Raw genomic sequence first — 15,571 nt, 5'->3', positions numbered from 1 at the left:
ATTAGCCAGAAAATTAGTGATTTGTGAACATGGTAAACAATTTTAATGATTATGTGTTAAAAAAACATAAGGGTGCACAAAGTATGAGCAAATATGGAGAATGGTAGCCATTGGTGGGTGCCATACCGTCGGTACGGGTAGCGCCATTCCGTGAAGGTAGGGGCCATAATGGTGCGGGTTTATCCAAATGGTGACTTGTACCACATGTTTTAGTACTTGTACATTAAGAGCGGGTTAGGAAATATGGAATCCTTGTATTGAGGGTTGTGAAAGATAGATTGAGAGGAGAGAGAAAAACGAATATGACAAATAAATGACAAGAGGGCTGAGACTTGGTATGGTTGGGAAAGATAGATTCCCTCAGTTCTAAGTAATTAAATACGTACATGAGATACCAAAAGGCTTGTAGCCTAACAATATCAAATGTATTGGAATAATGTTTATTTCTTAAGTGATCGAGGTTTCAAGTCTCATGTGGACAAAAGAAGTAGAATTAGTAGTATGATTAGTGGGTGTGTGTTTGTAGTTGTTAAAAAATAAGGGAATTAAGTAAACTAACAATTATACATGAGTTTTTATTTTATTTTATTTTTTTAATAACCATTTTTTCCAGTTTTTGAAAAATGACCATTTACTCCCGAATGCTTCATTCCGGACATAATTCATTTTTAGTTTTATTTTTTCCAAAAAAATATTTCTACATATGTCCAAAATGTCAATTTCGAAGTGTTTAATGTTATTGGTTTTAGTCAAATGCTTGATTTTATACATTAATCTCGTATATAAATCACATTAACTATGTTTGTTTAACTTTTTGTTAGATTTAGGCAAAAGATCAATTTTTTTTCTTGAAATTTCAGAATTGTTCATCCAATTTAGATTTATTCTTGAAATTTAAAAGTTTTTATAGAAATCCAAAAATATAGTATGGAATCGAGAATGTTGGTCAAAATGCCAGTTTAAAAATGTGTTTTTTTCAAAGTCTCCGATGACAATTCGATACTAAACGGTTATTTTTAACAAAAATAATTCTTTTTAATTACTTTTCTTCAAATACATATTAAATTGCGGTTAGATTGCTTAATACTGTTAATACCAGTTGAAATTTATTACTTTCTCATTAACGCATTCTTGTGATTAAGCATCAATAAAAGAGAACGACGTCGTCGTTTCCTTCTTCCTCCAAATCTCTCACTCCCAGACACAGTATGAGTCGCTTAACTTCCTGCTACTGATAGTCGAACAAAGCAATGGGCAGCACAGTCAACATCAAGAGCAGAGTGTTCGGATCTCCTTCCTCAACACCCTGCACTCGCTCACACCAGATCGGAGCCCTAGCCCTCATCGCCGTTACCTTTTTCGCCACCAGACTCTTAGACCAATCATTCCCCTCCTCCATTTCTTCCTCTTCATTCTTCGATGGTAATGGATATGAATCCAACATTATACGTTTCTCAGAAGATGAGGGTTCAGTACGGTGGCCTCGCCGCGGATATGGGTCCTACATCTCCCTCAAAATCTACATCTATGATGAGAATGAGATCGACGGCCTAAAACAGCTCTTGTATGGTCGTGATGGAACGATTTCGGCGGATTCTTGCCTCAAGGGGCAATGGGGTACTCAGGTAATTCAATTTCCGTTTTTCTTGTATACCCGAGTTCATGGAACCTATAGATCGTCATTTTCATCTTACTTGTGAACTTGAAATCGATTAATTGAATGAACGGTGCTAATCTGTTCTTCAACTATAGTCGATTTGCCGAAATTATATGTTACTGGTTTATTGGGATTAGTTGTTGTTTTACATGATTCACTTCTGCCCTGATCAAAAGCTGAAACATCAATTTAATCTGGCGACGATGTATAGGATGCTAGCTCAATTTGAATTGCATAAACAAGTTACCATTCTGAACTGATGAAATTAGTTTGTAAATTTGAAGATAACCTTCCTTCATCAGGTTTTTACAAGCACATCTGGTCACGGTTATAGCATTCTTGTATTTTGGTAGAGTTTCACATGAATTTTATCCTTTTCATCAGATAACCAGTCCAGTTTTTATTTTTCTATCAGATTTGACATAGAACAGGATTATCTTATTGTGATTAAAACCATGTTCCTGAAAGAGTGCACATTTATAAAAATTGATAATGTTAAGTGTTCTGTATCCTATTTTTGTTTGAAGGGTTGACACTAACATGAAATTATAGGTCAAGATCCACAAGCTTCTACTCAAATCAAGGTTTCGTACACACAAGAAAGCAGAAGCTGATCTGTTCTTCATACCATCTTACGTTAAATGTGTTCGGATGATGGGTGGTCTTAATGATAAAGAGATAAACCAAACTTATGTTAAGGTATATCATAAGAAATTGTACTTTAATTTAGAAATAGTTAAGTTAAAAGATTTCTAATTTAGCATCTTCTTGCTCTCAGGTATTAAGCCAAATGCCATATTTCAGGTTATCAGGTGGTCGCAACCACATATTTGTGTTTCCAAGGTCTGATTACTTACAATGATAACCAATTTCATCAATTATTGTTCTTGTTGTCAGTTTTTATAACTTAAGTATGATGACTTACAATTACTACTATGATACTATCTGTCAGTGGTGCAGGGGCCCACCTATTCAAATCATGGGCTACTTACATAAACCGCTCAATAATCCTAACTCCTGAGGTTAGTGAATACAAAATAAGACTTGCATAAGGTGTTTTCTTGATTTATATTGGGTTAAAAAAATATTTGCATAATAAACAGGGAGACAGGACAGATAAGCGAGACACAAGTGCCTTCAATACATGGAAAGACATAATTATCCCTGGAAATGTTGATGATGGAATGACAACTCATGGAGTAAGGCTGGTAGAACCCTTGCCATTATCAAAAAGAAAATACTTGGCAAACTACTTAGGTCGTGCACAAGGAAAATTAGGCCGTCTTCAATTAATTGATCTTGCTAAACAATTCCCACATAAGGTATTTACTTACTTTTTCCTCTGTCACTGTCACTGTCACTGTCACTGACACTGTCTGTTTTCTACAGTTGGAATCTCCAGAGTTGAAGTTTAGCGGTCCTGAAAAATTGGGGAAGGCCGATTACTTTCTACACCTGCGTAATGCTAAGTTTTGTTTGGCCCCACGTGGGGAGTCATCTTGGACTCTTCGCTTTTATGAGTCCTTTTTTGTGGTATGTGTTTTTATTAAACTTGCAAAATGAGGGTTCGTTGAATAATTGAATATATTTTTTTTTTATGAAAAACAGGAGTGTGTGCCTGTGCTGTTATCAGATCATGCAGAGCTACCATTCCAGAATGTTGTTGACTACTCCCAAGTATCAATCAAATGGCCATCTTCAAGAATTGGTGTTCAGCTTTTGGAGTATTTGGAGTCCATACCAGGTTTGTTTAATGTTATAACATGATCCCTTAAATTGGCATAAAGTATGTTGACTTTTTGGTTATGGTATTGTTAGATAAACGGATAGAGGAGATGATTGCTCGAGGAAGAAAGTTGAGATGTTTATTGGTATATGGTCCTGATTCGGAGGCGTGTTCTGCTTTTAGTGGGATATTATGGGAGCTTCAAAGGAAAACAAGACAATTTCATCAGTCAAGTGAAACATTTTGGCTGCATAATGGATCAATAGTTAATAGAGACTTGGTGGAATTCTACAAATGGAAACCACCCATGCTTTTGCCATAAAACTTTGAAAAAAGGGAGAGGATTCATAGAATACAAGAGTTGTAGTTTTAATGTGATACGAGAAGCTAGTCATGGTGATGTAAATGATATGGCTATTTAGGAAGAATTACAACAATTCCTCGATATAATGGAAAATTTGATTGGTTTGTTGTATTATAGTTTGCAAGATGACAATTATAGTTGCAAGATGACAAAATTTGATTGGTTTGTTGGGTCAATTTATCTATTTATTTGTTTGAGGTTGCTAAGACTTGAGTTGTTAAGTTGACCTATAAGTTGTTATTGATGGGTTTTAGCCATAAGAACTTTCCTATGTGCGCATGCAAAACCCTAATGCTTGGATCTAGGCTTTCTAATTAAACATGCTTTGAATCCAAGACTTCTAATGACTATTTAGGAATAAGAACAATGTTAAAACAGATCTAGAATCATACCTTTGAATTCCTTGTTGATCTTGTTGTCTTGGAGCTTCTAGAGTCACAATTGTCACTCCTCTAATGGCTTACAAACACCAAATAGCAAGGAGGATGATTTGGGAGAGAGGAGAGGGGAGGAAATCGGCCAGGGTTCTCTTACTTTAGATGAAGTATCGATTTCCTTATGTCATAGGGTCTATTTATACTCGTAGACTACTTAAGGGTTACAGCATAAACCCTAATTGGATAATCTTCTCTTAAGGCTATCCAAATCCATTCCTTAGATAACCCCTTGGACGATTTGAAGCAATCCTTAGCTTCTAGAATCCGTCCAATGCATATCTATATGGATTTACAGTCTAAAGTTTAACTATCAAACAATTGACAGTTTATACCCTCTTATTTAATTAATCTCTTTAAGTCACCAAATTAATTCCAATTAATTCTATGATTTATATTAATCAAATAACAATATATTATTCTTTATATTATTCTCATAATATACTAATAATATTTACTCTCTCTTAATAAATCATCCTATCAAGTTGCTATGGTGAAGGCAATCCAAAAGGACCATGCACAACCGGGTCAAATACTTGCCTAATATAGTTGCAGCCTTAGACACTATTCCAACAGTCTCCCACTTGGATAAGTCTAGTAACTATATGCACAAGTACAATTCGGTTTGCAATCGTAGCTCTCAAAGACGCTGTCAAACTCTGATCTAATAAATCTTGTCCTTTAGATAAGGGATCGTACAATCCTCTGTTAGATATCATGCTGACAATCCTATGGAATGGTTAGTCAAGCATTTAGGTTTCTCGATCTCTGATTTATTCGACATAGAACTTAATCGAACACATCAATTCAGTTCTGACCGGGCCCGGCACATAAGTCAAATCAAATTATCGAGCGGCCGAGATATCACTTTTACCTTCTTAGATAAAAGTTACAGATAAACTTCGACTTATATGCATTTACTTATTCAATAATCAACTATACACAACAATGCGTTTTATAACATTGAGTTACCAATGCGTTTTCGCATTATCAATGTACAATCAATTAACAAATAACAAACCATATATCTAGGTTTTAAGACTATATGATATTATCGTCTTGCGATCACCCTTTTATATCATATTCCATAAGGTGATTCTAGCAAGCGCGGGTTTGTTCCAATGCTCAAAACCAATTCATAAGCACTCATGAACGTCGCAGCAATCCTTTGCTATGTCTAACACCATTTAGACAATCTACGCACCGATTCATGACAATCTTCTTTCATATCTACTTCCAACATATGAATGATTGTGGACAATTTGAACAATTCGATTATTCCTAATAAACTCAATTATTCTGGAAGTCAAAACATGCAAAGTGAAACAATAGCTTAACAATTAACATAAGATAGTAACATTACTCATAAATAAAACTCCTTTATTTAATCATCAAATGTTAATTACATTTATCTATTACACGTTTCTAATACTATCTAATCTATGCTAATATCATCCTTCAGCCCAATACTCCTAGCATGCTGCAAGTGCTTAACCCTACTCAGTCCCTTCGTAAGCGGATCTGCTGGGTTATCTTCTGATGATATCCTCTTCACTACGAGTTGTCCTTCTTCTACACGATGTCTAATGAAGTGATATTTTCTGTCGATATGTCGTGATCTACCATGATCCCTCGGTTCCTTGGTCAAGGCAACCGCTCCTTCGTTATCACAGAAAATCTCCATGGGCTCCTTTATGGCAGGTACAACTCCAAGATCACCGATGAAGTTCTTTAGCCATATTGCCTCCTTCGACGCTTCGCTCGCTGCAATGTACTCTGATTCGCACGTTGAATCAGCTACGGTTTCCTGCTTGGAACTTTTCCATGTCACTGCTCCTCCATTCAGGGTAAAGACCCAGCCCGACTGCGAACGGTAGTTGTCCCTGTCTGTCTGAAAGATGGCGTCACTATACCCTCGCACCTTCAAGTCATCACTTCCTCCGAGGACTAAGAACCATTCCTTTGTCCTCAGAAGGTACTTAAGGATATTCTTCACCGCAATCCAATGTGCTCTACCAGGATTCCCTTGATATCTGCTAACCATGCTCAAAGCAAAGGCTACATCAGGGCGAGTACAAGTCATAGCGTACATGATTGAGCCAACTGCGGAAGCGTATGGAACTCGGCTCATTTCTGCTATCTCAGCTTCGGTACTCAGACTTTGAGTCTTACTCAACTTGGCATTACTTTGTATCGGTAATTCTCCCTTCTTCGAGTTTTCCATACTAAAACGTTTTAGTACCTTCTCCAAGTAAGTGTTTTGACTAAGTCCAATTAGTCTCTTACTTCTTTCTCTTACTATCCTTATTCCCAAAATGTAAGAAGCCTCTTCGAGGTCCTTCATAGCGAAGCACTTCCCGAGCCAGGACTTAACCTCTTGCAGAGTCGGGATGTCGTTTCCTATGAGTAATATGTCATCGACATATAGAACGAGGAAGCTTACTATACTCCCACTGGCTTTGACATATACACATGACTCATCTTCGCTTCGTATAAATCCAAACTCTTTGACTTTCTCATCGAAGCAAAGATTCCATCGGCGAGACGCTTGCTTAAGTCCATAAATGGACTTCTCAAGCTTACACACTCTATTCGGATGCTTCGGATCCACAAACCCCTCTGGCTGAGCCATGTAAACATCCTCAGCCAACTTTCCGTTAAGGAAAGCGGTCTTAACATCCATTTGCCAAATCTCATAATCTATGAAATGCGGCAATTGCTAGCATCACTCTAATAGATTTTATCTTCGCAACTGGTGAGAAGGTCTCATCATAGTCAACTCCGGTAGTTTGAGTAAAGCCCTTCGCAACCAATCGCGCTTTATACGTGTGTACGTTTCCATCCACGTCGGTCTTCTTCTTGAAGATCCATTTGCACCCAACGGTCTTACGTCCGGGCACATAATCAACCAAATTCCAAACTTGGTTATCATTCATGGATTGGATCTCGCTATCCATTGCCTCTTTCCACTTCGCAGACTCCGGGCCTGCCGTGGCTTCCTTATAGCTATTAGGTTCATCAAGATTTATTAGTGTACCATCACTAATATACGTGTCCCCTTCGGTAGTAATATGAAAACCATAAAACTGGGGTAGAACTCTAACTCTATCGGAACGTCTAAGAGGTAAAGATTCGTCAATCGGTTCAACCGGAGTTTCCTCCTCGGGTTGAGTGTCAGCGGTAGAGGTTCCTTCATCTATCGACTCTTGAATCTCTTCAAGCTCGATTTGCCTCCCACTGTCTCCTTGGCCTATGAGTTCTCGCTCTCGGAAAACTCATCTCCTTGCAACAAAGACAACATTGTCCTTCGGTCTATAGAAGAGATATCCAAAGGATGTCTGTGGGTAGCCGACGAAAATACATCGCTCACTTCGAGGTTCGAGCTTGTCGTGAGTATCTCGTCTTACGAAAGCCTCGCAACCCCAAACCTTGATATGTGCCAACGAGGGAGCTTTCCCTGTCCACATCTCGTGAGGTGTTTTGGCAACCTTCTTAGTAGGGACTCGGTTAAGGACATGGGCGGCAGTCTCTAAGGCATACCCCCAAAAAGAGATAGGTAGTGAAGCACGACTCATCATAGAGCGAACCATATCCAATAAGGTTCGATTACGCCTTTCTGCCACACCATTCAACTGCGGTGTCCTAGGAGGCGTCAATTGCGAAACTATTCCACACTCCTTGAGATAATCGTGGAATTCAAGACTTAGGTACTCTCCTCCTCGATCGGATCGAAGCATCTTGATTTTCCTGCCTAATTGATTCTCCACTTCATTCTTGAACTCTTTGAACTTTTCAAAGGTTTCTGACTTTTGCTTGATTAAATAGATATACCCATATCTACTATAATCATCGGTAAAAGTCACGTAGAAGCGGTTCCCATCCTTCGTGGTTGATCTAAATGGTCCACATACATTGGTATGTATTAGGTCCAATAGGCCCTCACCCCTTTCATACGTACTTGTGAAGGGTGATTTAGTCATCTTTCCAAGTAAACAAGACTCGCATGTGTCATCTTCCCTAAGGTCGAATGAATCCAACACTCCATCCTTTTGGAGTTGGGCTATGCGTTTCTTGTTGACATGTCCAAGACGACAATGCCACAAGGATGCTTTATCCATACTAGTGGAATAATCTATGTTCAAAACATCATTTCCTAAGTTATCAACAATCATAACAGTTTCATAAATTCCATTACATGGTATAGCTTCAAAGTAAAAGACACCATTTAGATAAGCCAAAATAGAACCATTCTCATTATTAAAAGAAAATCTAAAACCTTGTCTATATAAACCATGAAATGAAATGATGTTTCTAGCCATTTCTGGCGAATAGCAACAATTGTTCAAATCTAAACATAAATTATTCCTAAGCACTAAAGAATACTGAAATGACCCAAAAATACGACCCAAAAGTTTCATTTATTCACTATAACCAAAAATCATAATTTGGGTATCAAATCATAAAACCATACGTGATGTATCTCACACATAGTAAAACACTGCGAGGAAAACTGTATCATATCTATATCATATCAAAATCCAGAACAGAATCAACTCCCAGGATGAAAACTGAAGCTGTGGTGTGTGCGATGCCATCATCCCGAGCTCTTCCCTTTGCTTGCGGAAGTACCTGAAACCAAAACTGAAACTGTAAGCACGAAGCTTAGTGAGCTCCCCCAAACTACCACATACCATACAATACATATAAAGCACATACTGGGCCTTGCCCACTGCATCAGACCGAAGTCTGGAACTAGCTGCATCGGACCGAAGTCCGGAACTGACCGGGACCTTGTCCCCTGCATCGGACCAGAGTCCGGAACTAACTGCATCGGACCGAAGTCCGGAACTGACTGCATCGGACCGAAGTCCGGAACTGACTGATCATGACATAGCATAACACATAACAACTATTATAATCATACATATTGCATACTGCATCGGAACAGAGTCCGGAACACATAACACAAATATGCTTGAATCACAAAGACATCAAGCACTCTAGCTATTGCATCAGACCAAAGTCCAGGACTACTGCTAATTAAACGGGCCGGCATTGTGGCCGTAGACCCGTTCCTACTGAAAGGAAACTCACCTCGTGAACTGGCTGCTGTGTGAATGGCTCTGAAAACTAACTGCTGCTGCTCCGGTATCTCCCCGGCTACAAGTCCATAAACACACTCAATCAATGCTAAACACTGCACTGGGTAAAATGACTCTTTTACCCTTGGTCAAAGTCAACTCTCCTGGTCAAAGTCAACCCACAGTTGACCTGACTCGCCGAGTTGGGCCGCCAACTCGCCGAGTCCCTATTCTCACTTCTCAACCCTACTCGCTGCTACTCGTCGAGTATGGCATCAACTCGACGAGTTTCCTTTTGAACCAAAACTTAGGCAATCTGCATCCGACTCGCCGAGTCATATGAACAACTCGACGAGTTGTTTTTCGAGCTAAGAAGATTGCCTTGGACTCGCCGAGTTGTATGAACAACTCGCCGAGTCCCTCCATTACTGAGTCTAACCTCAAACTCACTGAGTCCACTCCACTACTCACTGGTCCCACTCGACACCGCTAAAAAGGAAGAAATCGGGGACTCGCGACTCGACTCGCCGAGTCGTTCTTCCGACTCGCCGAGTCACAACCATGCAACTATTCTACACTCGATTCTGCTTGAATCCATTACATACAAATGATAGATCTGAGTCCAATAAGCTGATTTACCACGTAAAGTTTCCAACTTTACGTGTACAAACACATGAAAAAGGGGATAAAGGCTAAAAAGGCACTTAAAAGGGTAGATCTAGGGTTATTATGCAAAATAGCCCCAAAAAGGCAATAGATCTGAGCTCTACAACTCCTAAATGAACAGATCTAAGGATATCTCGACATAATAGGGCTTCCATATCAACATAAGGCTTGAGAAAAGCATCAACTAGATCTAGAAGAGTTCTAATGGGGTTTTAAAGCATAAAAGGGAAGGAAATCCGACGAATACCTCAAAGAACTCTGGTTTGCCCTTGAATCTTTGCTCTACAACTCTTCTCCTTGCTCCTTTCTTCTTCTCCTTCTTCAAGCCTTCACAAAAGCACACAAGATCACTTAAATCACTCAAGAACGAATTAGGGTGTTCTCACAGCTCTCTGAGGGTGAAGGAGGCGAGATTGGGGGCCATAAGGTGGCTTAAATAGTGTGCAACCCGGGGATTTAGGGTTTCTCACAGACAGACATACTCGCCGAGTCCAGAACATGGACTCGCCGAGTCGCCAGCTAACATGTGCTCGAATTCCGTCCCTACTCGGCGAGTCAGGCTATGAACTCGCCGTGTCCCTCTTGCAAACTTCAAAAATAAATACCATAGAATCATCATACCGGAGACGGGTCGTTACAATTCTCCCCCACTTATCTCAGACTTTGTCCTCGAAGTCTGCCACGGCTGAATCTGCAAATATCTCAGGGTAGTGCTCTCTCATCTCCTCCTCAACCTCCCACGTCCACTCAGACCCCTTCCAGTGCTGCCACTGTACCTTCACTAACTGAATTTCCTTGTTCCTCAAGGTCTTGATCTTCCGGTCCAGAATCGCGACCGGCCTCTCAATATAATTCAAGCTGCTATCAACCTGAATATCCTCTAGGGGAACGACTGCTGACTCATCCACCAAACACTTCCTCAACTGAGACGCATGGAAAGTGTTGTGGATCTGACTAAGCTCCTCAGGAAGATCTAACCGATAAGCAACCCGACCCACCCGGGCCAAAACCCTGAAAGGACCAATAAATCTGGGGCCCAACTTGCCCCTCTTCCGGAATCTGATGACACCCTTCCAAGGTGAGACCTTCAGAAGGACCATATGTCCCACCTGGAACTCCAAGTCCGAACGCCTCCTGTCGGCGTAGCTCTTCTGCCGACTCTGCGCAGTCTGCAGTCTACTACGGACCTGCTGGATCAACTCGGTCGTCTTGAGCACCACTTCTGTGCTCCCGATGACTCGCTGACCGACCTCGCCCCAACAAATCGGGTCCTACACTTCCTCCCATAAAGCATCTCAAAGGGAGGTCGATCAATGCTCGCATGATAACTGTTGTTATACGAAAATTCCGCTAACGGAACGTACGTATCCCAACTGCCACCAAAGTCTAGAACACATGCCCTGAGCATGTCCTCAAGAGTCTGAATCGTCCTCTCACTCTGCCCGTCCGTCTGAGGATGGAAAGCGGTGCTGAAATGAAGATGAGTACCCATCTCGTCGTGAAACCGCTTCCAGAATCTGGATGTAAAACGGACATCTCGGTCTGACACCACCGATACCGGCACTCCATGACGTGCCACAATCTCCCGCACATAGATATCAGCTAACTTTTCTGCCGATATACTCTCCTGGATCGGGATAAAATGGGCACTCTTCGTCAACCGATCCACTACTACCCATATCGAATCCACTCCTCGTGCGGTCCTGGGAAGCTTGGTGACAAAATCCATGGTGATGTCCTCCCATTTCCACACGGGAATGTCTAACGGCTGCATCTTGCCGTGAGGTCTCTGGTGCTCCGCCTTGACCTTCCGGCAGGTCAGGCATCTCTCAACATACCAGGCGACGTCCCGCTTCATGCAGGGCCACCAATAATCAGGTCGAAGATCTCGATACATCTTCATCGCCCCTGGGTGGATAGAAAATCGAGACTTATGAGCCTCGTCCATCAACACTTGCCGTACTCCACCCCAGTACGGTACCCACACCCTCCCGTGAAGCGTCAGCAATCCCCGACTGTCATAATCAAACGAGGCTACTCGGCCCACTATCCTCTCACACTTCTGCCTCTCCTCCTTGAGGCCCTCCACCTGAGCCTCCTTGATCCGCTCCAACAATGGAGTAATCACTGTCATCCTCAAACACAGATCCCTGATAGGGGCTGCCGACACTTTGCGGCTTAGGGCGTCGGCCACCACGTTGGCCTTCCCTGGGTGGTAAAGGATCTCACAATCATAATCCTTTAGCACATCCAACCACCTCCTCTGCCTCATGTTCAGACTCGGCTGATCCATAAAACTTTGAAAAAAGGGAGAGGATTCATAGAATACAAGAGTTGTAGTTTTAATGTGATACGAGAAGCTAGTCATGGTGATGTAAATGATATGGCTATTTAGGAAGAATTACAACAATTCCTCGATATAATGGAAAATTTGATTGGTTTGTTGTATTATAGTTTGCAAGATGACAATTATAGTTGCAAGATGACAAAATTTGATTGGTTTGTTGGGTCAATTTATCTATTTATTTGTTTGAGGTTGCTAAGACTTGAGTTGTTAAGTTGACCTATAAGTTGTTATTGATGGGTTTTAGCCATAAGAACTTTCCTATGTGTGCATGCAAAACCCTAATGCTTGGATCTAGGCTTTCTAATTAAACATGCTTTGAATCCAAGACTTCTAATGACTATTTAGGAATAAGAACAATGTTAAAACAGATCTAGAATCATACCTTTGAATTCCTTGTTGATCTTGTTGTCTTGGAGCTTCTAGAGTCACAATTGTCACTCCTCTAATGGCTTACAAACACCAAATAGCAAGGAGGATGATTTGGGAGAGAGGAGAGGGGAGGAAATCGGCCAGGGTTCTCTTACTTTAGATGAAGTATCGATTTCCTTATGTCATAGGGTCTATTTATACTCGTAGACTACTTAAGGGTTACAGCATAAACCCTAATTGGATAATCTTCTCTTAAGGCTATCCAAATCCATTCCTTAGATAACCCCTTGGACGATTTGAAGCAATCCTTAGCTTCTAGAATCCGTCCAATGCATATCTATATGGATTTACAGTCTAAAGTTTAACTATCAAACAATTGACAGTTTATACCCTCTTATTTAATTAATCTCTTTAAGTCACCAAATTAATTCCAATTAATTCTATGATTTATATTAATCAAATAACAATATATTATTCTTTATATTATTCTCATAATATACTAATAATATTTACTCTCTCTTAATAAATCATCCTATCAAGTTGCTATGGTGAAGGCAATCCAAAAGGACCATGCACAACCGGGTCAAATACTTGCCTAATATAGTTGCAGCCTTAGACACTATTCCAACAGTCTCCCACTTGGATAAGTCTAGTAACTATATGCACAAGTACAATTCGGTTTGCAATCGTAGCTCTCAAAGACGCTGTCAAACTCTGATCTAATAAATCTTGTCCTTTAGATAAGGGATCGTACAATCCTCTGTTAGATATCATGCTGACAATCCTATGGAATGGTTAGTCAAGCATTTAGGTTTCTCGATCTCTGATTTATTCGACATAGAACTTAATCGAACACATCAATTCAGTTCTGACCGGGCCCGGCACATAAGTCAAATCAAATTATCGAGCGGCCGAGATATCACTTTTACCTTCTTAGATAAAAGTTACAGATAAACTTCGACTTATATGCATTTACTTATTCAATAATCAACTATACACAACAATGCGTTTTATAACATTGAGTTACCAATGCGTTTTCGCATTATCAATGTACAATCAATTAACAAATAACAAACCATATATCTAGGTTTTAAGACTATATGATATTATCGTCTTGCGATCACCCTTTTATATCATATTCCATAAGGTGATTCTAGCAAGCGCGGGTTTGTTCCAATGCTCAAAACCAATTCATAAGCACTCATGAACGTCGCAGCAATCCTTTGCTATGTCTAACACCATTTAGACAATCTACGCACCGATTCATGACAATCTTCTTTCATATCTACTTCCAACATATGAATGATTGTGGACAATTTGAACAATTCGATTATTCCTAATAAACTCAATTATTCTGGAAGTCAAAACATGCAAAGTGAAACAATAGCTTAACAATTAACATAAGATAGTAACATTACTCATAAATAAAACTCCTTTATTTAATCATCAAATGTTAATTACATTTATCTATTACACGTTTCTAATACTATCTAATCTATGCTAATATCATCCTTCAGCCCAATACTCCTAGCATGCTGCAAGTGCTTAACCCTACTCAGTCCCTTCGTAAGCGGATCTGCTGGGTTATCTTCTGATGATATCCTCTTCACTACGAGTTGTCCTTCTTCTACACGATGTCTAATGAAGTGATATTTTCTGTCGATATGTCGTGATCTACCATGATCCCTCGGTTCCTTGGTCAAGGCAACCGCTCCTTCGTTATCACAGAAAATCTCCATGGGCTCCTTTATGGCAGGTACAACTCCAAGATCACCGATGAAGTTCTTTAGCCATATTGCCTCCTTCGACGCTTCGCTCGCTGCAATGTACTCTGATTCGCACGTTGAATCAGCTACGGTTTCCTGCTTGGAACTTTTCCATGTCACTGCTCCTCCATTCAGGGTAAAGACCCAGCCCGACTGCGAACGGTAGTTGTCCCTGTCTGTCTGAAAGATGGCGTCACTATACCCTCGCACCTTCAAGTCATCACTTCCTCCGAGGACTAAGAACCATTCCTTTGTCCTCAGAAGGTACTTAAGGATATTCTTCACCGCAATCCAATGTGCTCTACCAGGATTCCCTTGATATCTGCTAACCATGCTCAAAGCAAAGGCTACATCAGGGCGAGTACAAGTCATAGCGTACATGATTGAGCCAACTGCGGAAGCGTATGGAACTCGGCTCATTTCTGCTATCTCAGCTTCGGTACTCAGACTTTGAGTCTTACTCAACTTGGCATTACTTTGTATCGGTAATTCTCCCTTCTTCGAGTTTTCCATACTAAAACGTTTTAGTACCTTCTCCAAGTAAGTGTTTTGACTAAGTCCAATTAGTCTCTTACTTCTTTCTCTTACTATCCTTATTCCCAAAATGTAAGAAGCCTCTTCGAGGTCCTTCATAGCGAAGCACTTCCCGAGCCAGGACTTAACCTCTTGCAGAGTCGGGATGTCGTTTCCTATGAGTAATATGTCATCGACATATAGAACGAGGAAGCTTACTATACTCCCACTGGCTTTGACATATACACATGACTCATCTTCGCTTCGTATAAATCCAAACTCTTTGACTTTCTCATCGAAGCAAAGATTCCATCGGCGAGACGCTTGCTTAAGTCCATAAATGGACTTCTCAAGCTTACACACTCTATTCGGATGCTTCGGATCCACAAACCCCTCTGGCTGAGCCATGTAAACATCCTCAGCCAACTTTCCGTTAAGGAAAGCGGTCTTAACATCCATTTGCCAAATCTCATAATCTATGAAATGCGGCAATTGCTAGCATCACTCTAATAGATTTTATCTTCGCAACTGGTGAGAAGGTCTCATCATAGTCAACTCCGGTAGTTTGAGTAAAGCCCTTCGCAACCAATCGCGCTTTATACGTGTGTACGTTTCCATCCACGTCGGTCTTCTTCTTGAAGATCCATT

General features: G+C 40.5%; 1 protein-coding gene across 1 annotated transcript; it reads left to right on the top strand.

Moving 5' to 3' along the window:
• The first annotated feature begins 1,140 nt into the window (after window positions 1-1,140).
• On the top strand, window positions 1,141-3,923 carry LOC145057278 (Exostosin family protein). Its single transcript, XM_079005062.1, has 8 exons — window positions 1,141-1,625; window positions 2,210-2,356; window positions 2,436-2,500; window positions 2,610-2,679; window positions 2,761-2,979; window positions 3,047-3,190; window positions 3,266-3,401; window positions 3,476-3,923. Exons 1-8 carry the CDS (start codon window positions 1,251-1,253, stop codon window positions 3,703-3,705), a joined length of 1,386 nt encoding a protein of 461 aa, XP_078861188.1. The 5' UTR covers window positions 1,141-1,250; the 3' UTR covers window positions 3,706-3,923.
• Window positions 3,924-15,571: the final 11,648 nt, after the last annotated feature.

The sequence above is a fragment of the Lactuca serriola genome, chromosome 6 (assembly GCF_051521515.1).
Source record: "Lactuca serriola cultivar US96UC23 chromosome 6, Lser_US96UC23_V15, whole genome shotgun sequence".
NCBI classification, from domain to species: Eukaryota; Viridiplantae; Streptophyta; class Magnoliopsida; order Asterales; family Asteraceae; genus Lactuca; species Lactuca serriola.
The sequence above is the reverse complement of the archived record's forward strand: the minus strand, read 5'-3'. Positions and strand labels throughout refer to the sequence as shown.